At 37.0% G+C, this 9993-nt stretch overlaps 2 protein-coding genes across 2 annotated transcripts in view; both read right to left on the reverse strand.

Annotated features, from left to right (window-relative positions):
• LOC105390574 (ATP-dependent RNA helicase DHX30) overlaps positions 1 to 6400 on the reverse strand; it is a 30487-nt gene extending 24087 nt beyond the window's left edge. Inside the window, exons 1-7 of the mRNA XM_048631189.1 lie at positions 6073 to 6400; positions 5812 to 5952; positions 5088 to 5292; positions 4373 to 4593; positions 3880 to 3975; positions 3725 to 3784; positions 3231 to 3375 (exon numbers count right to left, since the gene is read on the reverse strand). Of these exons, the coding sequence (XP_048487146.1) occupies positions 3231 to 3375; positions 3725 to 3784; positions 3880 to 3975; positions 4373 to 4593; positions 5088 to 5292; positions 5812 to 5952; positions 6073 to 6187 (983 nt within the window). The 5' untranslated portion in view covers positions 6188 to 6400. The remainder of the gene's footprint in view (positions 1 to 3230; positions 3376 to 3724; positions 3785 to 3879; positions 3976 to 4372; positions 4594 to 5087; positions 5293 to 5811; positions 5953 to 6072) is intronic.
• A 111-nt stretch (positions 6401 to 6511) lies between these two features.
• On the reverse strand, positions 6512 to 8963 carry LOC125490836. The gene is made up of 2 exons (XM_048631190.1): positions 8390 to 8963; positions 6512 to 6552 (listed from the first exon to the last, which is right to left on the reverse strand). The coding sequence occupies exons 1-2, from the start codon at positions 8961 to 8963 to the stop codon at positions 6512 to 6514; spliced, it is 615 nt and encodes a 204-aa protein (XP_048487147.1).
• Positions 8964 to 9993: the final 1030 nt, after the last annotated feature.

Raw genomic sequence — 9993 nt, forward strand, 5'->3', positions numbered from 1 at the left:
AAGATAAATACTAATAAAATAAACTTACAAAGAGGTTTTCACGTTTCTAAATTCGGAAGAGCAAAATTCTTTATTTGTTGCAAGGAACTCGCCCAACATCAATAAATCGATCCTGGGCAAATTTGCACTGTTTGCCTTAACAAAACCTGGTTCCATTGTTAAAGATAGATTCGTGTTATAAAGTCAATAAATCACAAAAACAAATATATATATCAATCGTAACGCGCAATCAGTATGTAAGGTAATCAAAACACAGTGAAGCGTACATAAGTGTGACGTCATGCGCTGTGATTGGCGTTTCAGTCAAAATGGCCGATTGCAGTATTTTACTCTTTTAATTTATTGAAAATCTTATTAATCTCAATTTTTTAAATAAAACTAAATCAGTTTTTTAAATCCTTTGAATGTGTATTTTCCTCTAAAGTCATTAAATCTTTGATAATGTAATACTGTCGACACGCCTATTCATTGCTATTTGCAATCGCATAAAAACATTTGTTTGATCCATAACTTAAAAGTACCTACCTACGCGTACCTATACTTATGTTAGTAAAGTAAATCATCACTTTCAAAACCATCATCAAAACGAAAACGCGACATTGACCTACGCAAAATTCGAACGCGCGTTCTAATTTCAAAACCCTCGCGCCAAATTCCCAGTTTCAACGACCCGGTTGAGAGTACTGGCCGCAATAAACGACCTTGTCGCGTGGGGCGCCCCCGAAATGCGACCTCTTTGGTATCAGACCCCGACCTTGCCACGGATTCACGTGAAATGAGGTTACGAGTTCACGAAAGTATGAAAGGAGGATTTTGGTAACGAGGCTGTGATGTTATGATTTGATTGTAAGATACCTGGTAAAGTTCTGTTGAAGCTTATTTGAAAATTGAGCTTTTTATTCGATAGGTTTTGTTTTCAGGATGTATAGGACCAATGATACCTTGTTACAAATGATTAGATTAGAATAGATTTGGCCCATAGAGGAACATTTCACGCCATAATACTTAGGTATACAGGGTATTGCAAAAGTAGTAAGTAGTGAACCAAAAGGCAGGGAGTCATTCAAAACTTTTTGCTGTATATTTAAAACCATTTTAAGTAATGAAGTACGTAGTTAAGTCCTGACATTTACCACATAAAACATTTAAAAAAATAACAAGTATTCTTAAAATGCCTAACATATTTCATAATAATCAGAAGGGGAAAAACCATAATAATTCTAATTGCTATTGCATCATATGGGTATAACCCTGACAAGTCAGTGGATATTCAAGTATCATGCATTTCATTTAATAAATAATTTAATAACAATCCTAAGCTATATTTCAATATCAGTATTACATCATTTCTCGTATCAAATATAGAAATAATGGATAGCAATGGCGAAGGGCTATTAAAAAAAAAGCTAGTTGCTAGAAATGACCTACCTCACCGTCGACAAATTAAACGTTACTCGCATCTCATTTTTATTGGTATTGAGGTCAGTAATCAACTGCTTCAAAAGTCCATAAGTAAGTTTTTCGTCTAAAACCATTTCTAAAAGTACATGGTAGTTACGCTAATTTTACGAAAGTAAGTATTTACATGATCGAAAATGCCTTCATACTAAGAGAAAAAAAAACATAAAGAAATAAAAACTATTCGTAAGTATAAAAAACGATCGGACCATCTCACAAGAATGGCGAGAGAAACCTAAACAGTTTCATTTGGAGAAAGGAGGCCACCACAGTCTCAATCTGGGTCACAAGAGCGATAACTAGGGCACAGAATGACGCGAAACTACCACACACTTTCCTTTGACAGCGGTGACACTGACAGCTGTCAGTGTGACAGCTGAGTTGTCATGTTATGGCGTTCGAGATAAGTGAAAAGTTTGCTGACAAATTAAACTCTTTTGAGGAAGGAATGAGAACCAAATCTCATGGGTGCTATAATTCAAACTTACTAAGAACTTTATATTTGCGGAAATAATGAAATATCGTGTCAAAAACCTACATATTTTTTCTAGTTTTAATACGATTAACTTATAGCATCTGTCACTTTGACAGGTACCAGTTTAAACGTTAATAATAACTCAAAGACTGGCAGACAAAATTTATTCCTATTGTAACACAGCATAAAATTCTTAATTGCTTGGACAGCAAAGGCCCACACTACACAATTCAAACGTCAAATGACGTCACGACACTGACCTACGTCACGTTTAAATGAAACCGAGAGTGCTCGAGTGAAATCGAAAGTGACTTTCGATTTCATCCGTTCACTTTCATACAGCTGTGCGGTCTGATTTCTGTTCTGACGTAGTTGTGACGTTGTTCATTGTTGTTCATGGAATTATAGAACTAATTCTACTACTCATGGTGTGGATTTATGTATAGGTATTAATTATAATTAGTTAGTCTATCATTTTGTCTCAGATAATAAATTTACAAGTTCAAATGTCATTTAAATAAAATCTTGAACTAGAACCAAGGGCTTACTAGAACTAATATTTCACAATTTGACGTTTGTACTTATCAATTTAGAATCTGAGATAAAATAATAGACTTTAAACATTATGTGATAGCCTATATGGTAGTAGAATACAGTCTTCATGAGGCTTCAATAAACTGTACATACTTAGACGATCAAAAACTATAAAAAAGAATGTACCAACAGCGAAAAGAGTAAGTATCCCAAATAAGTACCTACATAGAAAAGTAAGTATATAGGGTTAAATACCATAAGCGCAGTATTGCATTAGCAGACTAGGCCGCAATGAAATGACGTCATCGTGACGTCAGGTGGTAACTTTCACAAAGACTCTCGATTTCATTTGAGCATGGCATGGAAGTTTCCTCTCAATAAAGGAGGGCAAAATAATGATGGAGCTACCAAATATCGCTCAATGTAAGGGTTGGGTACTTCTTAGCGTGTTAGTGACAAACACTAGAGTTTGTGACGGTGGTGAAAGGATTAACCAGTCAGAAATGTTGTCAGTTGCTGAGTGGGTACTTATATGATATTATTATGTATGGTACAGTTGGTAAGGGGGTTTACGGTGATACGTCCTTTCGAGCATCCTATGTAAACTTACGTTTCGCCAGTATTAGGAAAAAATTAAGACCTTAGAAAAAAGGGTCTAGCTAGCAGGTTAATGGAACAAGATCGGCCCATGAAAAAACTAGGCCCTTTAAAATCTGTATTGTAGACTACATATTACTACTATTTAATATTTTCAAATACATACGCATATTTATCAATGGGAAGTGGCGTGATTTCTCTCTTGTAAAACTGGAAAGTACGTTCCAACGCCATCTGCCGGCGCTCCAGCGCACTTCTAGAGGGCGCGGCCACCGGCTTGCCGTATACTGGGTGGACTGGTGTTCTTAGTTCTGTGCGAATGATAAAGAAATAAATATTAGGTTCCAAAAACATCTATTGCCGCAGCACGGGTTTGCTATCGACTTAGATAAACGTTACTACATCGCGTTTCGCCAAAAATACAGTACTGTGTGTCGCTGTGATTGGTGGAACGCGCACTAAACGAGTTATCGACATCGATAACAGACCTGTGCCGCGGCCACTGAGGTTGTTCAGCTGCCTAGATACGTTGTTCCACCACCGACATCACGACGTTTATCTACACCATACGATGAAGATGTCATGCCACCGCAATCAGCTAAATTGTGGCCATTGTCTTGGTATACTATGAACTACTGAATTTAAAACAAATCAACTAACCTGTAGTATTTGTTAGATCTTGTGTGTTTTCATTGTTATCCTGGCCTTCCGAAACATCATCTGTTGGAAAAATTTACTCAATCATTACAGGTTTTCAGGTAGGTAATTTGTTATTTAAAACAACTCTAACAAGTATGGATAACACAAGTATTTACCATCGCTATCAATAGTAGAGTCATTTCTTAAAAGAGAAGTTTCTCTATTCATTATTTTTCCCATCGCCTCCTTGTGGGTTTTTTCAAATACACCACCTGAAACAATATAAAAATGTTAGTTCCTTTTATGCTCACCATGGACAAAACAAATTCACAAGAATATAAATGTCAAGCAATTCATTAAAAAGTGCATTAAATTAACACTATGTTCGGTTCTGCTTCATAACAATATTCACATCATGAGGAAACCTGCACATTTAGATATGTACCTTAAATGCATTGTGATCATTAAAAAATGGTGATTTGGCTCGCGACCTATTAAGTCAGTACAATAAATGTACAGCGAAAAATCACCTCTGTCTGCCCCTTAGTTAGTCAGACATAGTCACAGTTGACCATACTTATGACTGTATGCATGTATTTTTATTACTAATAAGTTACAAAAGGACCCCACTTTAGACCTCTCTATATTTGTATCACCTAATAAACTTACGTATTCCTCCATCATACTCTTCCCAAACGCGTTTAACACTTTCCATAGAGTTTTCACTAATAGTGGCTGTAAATGGCTCATTCAATGTGCTCTTTATTTCCTCTAGCTTGTCTCTGTCATAGACTGGATGTCCGTTCTTGTCTATTCTTTTGTTCTGGTATAAGTAGAGTAGGGCTTGTGTTGCCGCTTTCTCAGCCGCTTGCTTTTTTGATGTGCATGTGCTGGAATTAAGGAAAACTACATTTAAAACTATGTAAAAATAAAAGAATACTTTCTAACTACTTAGTTTATACTTTGGGGATATATGCACAAGGTTCCTTTTGGGGGAGATAGATGCAGGTACCTATCCTACACCCTCACATAGAATAGAATAAATATAACAGAATACTACCTACAAACAGATTGAAATAGACCCAGTTCTCAGACAGAGCCAAATATAGTAAGGTATACTTGGTCTCGGTGCATTAACATATGTGTGTAACTGTAGATCACAATAAAGTTATGAGTTCAGTGTGTTCCAGCAATAATGGTTCTATCCTGGGCATTAAACATTTAATATTTTCAAATTTGCTTTAACTACCTACACCTTACTAAACTAAAGATCGCATCCAGTGGTGTGCTTTGGGAGAGGCCTACATCCAGCAGGGGACTGCTATAGGCTGACGATGATGATGATGATGACACCTTACTATCTCCATTTATTCATTATATTTACCTCTCAAATTTAATCTTCTCTGGCCACAAAAACACATAAGTGCAAGTCCAATCATTGTTCTGCACTACCTTTTTCTTCCTTCCTCCTTTGGGTGTAGACACACTCTGCTTATAGTGAATGTCAAACACTTTGTGCGGTAACTTTGATGATAGTTGGTTTAGCGTAACTCGTGGTTGAGGAAATAGGGTTGCTATTGATTTCAGTTCTGGAATGAAGATAATGATTTTTTAGTTAAATGCTGTTAGTAGTAGTTGCATGCATTTATGGAGCCTTATCAAGTGAAATGAATACTGCCTTTGGAGCCTTTTCAATGCAAAAAATCTATCAAATTTGTAGGGATCCCACTAATTATGCAACGCTGCTTCTTATAGTGACTCGTTTCGCTGTGAAGGCGGCGTGCCTGTGGAACACCTTGCCCGTGAATGTGCGACTATCACCTGTGTTTTGTAAGTATACAATAAAGTGTTTATAAATAAATAAATGATCAAGTCTGCTGCTGTCAAGTTTGCTGATAGTGTTGCTATATGGAGATGTACTGGATGCATGGGGACTCTACTCCCAACAATACCTTATTGGAACACTTTTACTTCACACCTCTATGGAAGACAAAGGCCCTTTTCAAATTGGAAATAGTTCAACAGTCCAAAATAAGGTAAAAAGATGTACCTATGTATACAAGACTATTTGACTATGTTCCTTAATACTTGAGGAGGTCTTATCTTACCATTTTCCCGTGCTGTCTTCTGTAGCTCAGTAACATCTCCATCTAGTAAACTGGACCAGTACCTTCTTGGCAATAATGACAGTGGCCAATCCTGATTGGGCAATTTATTTCTATGCCTGTTGTCGTATTGATTTGATAAGCCTGTAATTGTTTTTAATCAAATTAAGTATTTATATTAAAAACAAATGGTACTTATAATAATTAGAAGTGTCTGCGGTGTTTAATTAATATTTTGAGGTTAGAAACTGATATTGTACTTACATGAAAAATAAGCTGCTGATGGAGGATTGTTGGAAGATGAAAGTCTGTAGAGGTTTTTCTTTGAGTATTTTATACAAACACTACTTCGAACTGTTAGTAGTTTGCGTAAAATCATTGTTTTTATTGAATTTTAACCTCTAAATATTTGCGTTTTTTCCGTTACGTTACTTTATTTATCCGTATGAATTATGAATTCTTGCTGAGTTTCAGTTTACTTACAAACACTTGTTAACACAGTAAAATATTGGTATTTATTTTATAAAAGTCGTAAGAATAAACAATTAATAACATTGCGAAACCAAAACATTGAAAAAAATCTACATCTGACTTTGACATCCTAAATTCTAACTGTCAAAATCTGACAATGACGTTAGACACAGTGCGTTCAAAGCTAACTATAGTTTCAATTTCATATTTTAAAGCTAGTTGATGTATAAAGTTAGCTAGTCATGGGAGCCTCGAAGGTGCCTCTTGCCTTGCCTGAAGAAATACGAAGTTCAGTTCAGTGAAACCACGTTTTGTCTGAAAAACCGAGATAGCATGGAATCTAATGCAAGAGTTGATTTTATTTATTTATTTTAATTTGAAATTATCGGAAGTAGCCACTATAAAAAGACTATAGTTAAGTACTTGAGCCATTACAAACGCGCGAACCATCTTAAGCTGCGTACACACCGGGCCAACGAACGCCCAACGAACGCCAACGGTTATCCCAACGATGGATATTAACATACATAATACAGGGCAGATTGCAGAAACGAAGGCCAACGAAAAACGTTCGTTGGCGTTCGTTGGCCCGGTGTGTACGCGGCTTTATAAAATCAATTTTTTGTTGATGGTTCGCAGGCTCAAGTAGAAGGAGGTAAGTACCTTACTAAGTACCTACCTATACCTACTAAGCTATTAATAGCCATGAATACCTAAAACGTCCGTAGTCGAGCTGTCTTCAGTAATCGTAACGATCACTAGGTATGGGCAGGGTAGAGGTGACTAGGGTAGGTAGGGTAAGAGGTGGTATGAAGCGTCTGTAGTCGATCTTAACTGATCACTGAGGTTAAGCAACAACTGGCACGGTCAGCCATTGGATGGGTGATTGATTTTCAAGTGGTTCTTTTCCGTGGTGCTTTGGACGGCACGTTAAGCCTAGTCAGAGGCTTCGGGCAGCATGAAAACATCTGACAGTCGGGTTGCCCACTTACCCGACAACTCTCTCAACACGTTTGCTTGTGTTAGGGTCCACCAACCCGCACTTGGCCAGCGTGGTGGACTAGGCCTAAACCCTTCCTTCATTGGAAGGAGACCAGTGCCCCAGCAGTGGGGACGTGATGGGTTGTGATGAAATAAAACCAAAGGTCAATTTATGATAATTTAAACATCACATTTAATAAATACATACATAGGTACGTGACATTATTTAAGTAATTACATTTGGCAGTAAGTAGGTATTTAATTAAGTAGGTACATAGCTATGGTAGGTACTATACTATGGTAACTATAATATTATATTTTACATTATAGATAAAACATTTAGTTATTCAGGTAAGTAAGTATCTAATACAAATAGTTTAGAGACCTACTGATACTTAATTAGTTCGGTAAGTACCTATATGTACCAGGTACCGATACTTAAGTGGTCTTGTATTTACAATAACATCGTGATCTAACTACCTAGTTATACATGGATAAGCATTTTTTTTATAAATCATTTAAGTAAGTAATAATAATAAGTAAGTACTTAAGTTACTTATCAATGTTAACATGGGTAAATATAGGTACCTACTAGTACCTACTTATACTTTTTCCAAGAGAGGTACTTACATAATTAGTTATAAGTAAATACTTAATTTAAACTAATTACCTAGGTAGTTATAATATAATATATGTAGGAAAACTATTTTTAAATCACCAAATTTAGGCCTTTTCAGGGCTTTTCAATAAAATATTTTAGTTAACTAGTTACAAAAGGTACTATTTTACTTAAATCATGTACCCTACATCTAATATTATGTTGTAACTTGTAATTTATTTATTTATTACCTACCTAGGTTCATAAGTAAGTAGGTAGGTATGCTAAGCATAACACCTGACCTGGGTAATTCTAACCGATAACCGCGGTTAAGTCAGCTTAAAATCTGGATTTCCTTTACTTACTTATTCCCAATCTCCGCTGGGGAGCAAAGGGCCGAAGTGAAGCGCCGCCATTCTTTACGATCTTGGGCCAGCTCAGAGACATCCGCCCAAGACATCCCCGCCTGGCCCATTTCCTTTTTCACAGAGCGCTGCCATGTCTCTCGCGGTCTGCCGAGTCTTCGTTTACCGCCCTCGGGGTGCCATGTCAGCGCTTCCTTTGGGACGTCTTCAGTACGCCTTAGAACGTGTCCTATCCATCTCCATTTGCGTTCTTTTACGGTTTCTGCTACAGGTTTTTGATGTGTTCTGCGCCAAAGTTCCTCGTTGGAGACAAAGTCAAACCAACGGATCCCTAGGATACTGCGTAAGCATCTGTTTACGAAAACCTGTAGCTTGTTCGTGGTTTGAACCGTTTTCTTCCAAGTTTCGCAACCGTAGAGGAGAACGGTCTTTACGCACGCGTTGAACAGGCGGATCTTGGTTTGGAGACGGAATGCGGAAGACCTCCACACTGGGCTTAACATGGCAAAAGCTCCACGGGCTTTGTTGATGCGGTTGCCGATATCCTCGTCAGTTCCACCATTTGGTGTGATTTTGCTTCCCAGGTAGGTGAAGGTGTCAACATCTTCAATTGATTGGCCGTTGATTTTAAATGGAGTACGGTCCGCAGTCATTACTCGCATTGACTTTGTCTTTTCTCTGTTGACATGCATGCCCACTCGGTTACCCAAATGGACGAGGTCATTGAGTTTCCTTTGCATATCAGCGCTATTTTCGGAGAAAAGACAAAGATCGTCGAAGATTTCCTTTACTTTTGGTTATTTAAGTAAGTAGGTACTAATCTACTTTTTTGTACATTTTTGTTTGGGGGCAAAACGAAAACTTAAACTTTTATTGACTAGAATATGTAGGTACAGGCGTAGGTATATTGCACAAAACCCATAACTAGATAATTTTATTTTATCAATGAACTCCCTGAATGCAGTTCAATGTAAGTACACTTGTCCAAAATTAATAATGCACATGCAGATCTTCACACCCGAATCATTAAATCGTAAGAGCCTTAAAAAAACACTTGCATTTTGCACCTTGTTTTAAAGAAATAGGAGTGAATATCATGTGTCACATAATCGAAAACAACCGATCTGTCAAAGATTTCTATGCGCATTATCAATTTTGGAGCACTGTACTGAATATATAGTGTTGCATGAGTGATTATAATATTATAACTAGTAGCTGAAAGTGGTTGTAGAGAATGAACCCTTTTTAACACCACCTTTTACCGTTGCCTTGAAGTTGACAAAAGTCCATCCTGTATTTATAACTACTTACAAATATAACTACTTATGGTTACTTGCTTATTGTAATTAAGTGTAACATAAAAGTACGTTACCTACCACATAATCACAAATTGAATTCAATAAAAACACCGAGGTATTTACAAATCTATAATACAGGGCCTCAAGTCTGCTGGTCTGCTAAGGAATGGCGGTTCAATGCTGTCTGAATGGTTTTCCTACTTTAGGTATCCGTTTTCTCTTGGTTAGTGAGTCCCAGTAGTGAAATATGAAACACTAATACTTATTACTGTTTATTAACGTTAGTTCTTTAAAAAAAATGCCATAAATGTTTCCTAAAATGCAGATAATGAATACCTATAGACCTACGTCTTCGACCATTTATAACCAAAGACCTAGTTACGTATAGTTTTCCCAAACAGCCAACTGCTGAGGAGACAGTAGCCTCAAAAATGGCAACAACAGTAAGAGCCGTCCGAAGCGAGAGAAGAAA

Source organism: Plutella xylostella, chromosome 28 (assembly GCF_932276165.1).
Source record: "Plutella xylostella chromosome 28, ilPluXylo3.1, whole genome shotgun sequence".
Classification (NCBI taxonomy): domain Eukaryota; kingdom Metazoa; phylum Arthropoda; class Insecta; order Lepidoptera; family Plutellidae; genus Plutella; species Plutella xylostella.

What these genes read in the sequence shown, in the direction of transcription:
- LOC125490836 (XM_048631190.1), bottom strand. Translation starts at nt 8,963, where the DNA reads ATGCAAAGGAAACTCAATGACCTCGTCCATTTGGGTAACCGAGTGGGC. An exon ending in GACATGGCACCCCGAGGGCG is followed by an intron (nt 6,553 to 8,389) that starts GTAAACGAAGAC and finishes GTATTTCTTCAG; the next exon opens with GCAAGGCAAGAGGCACCTTC.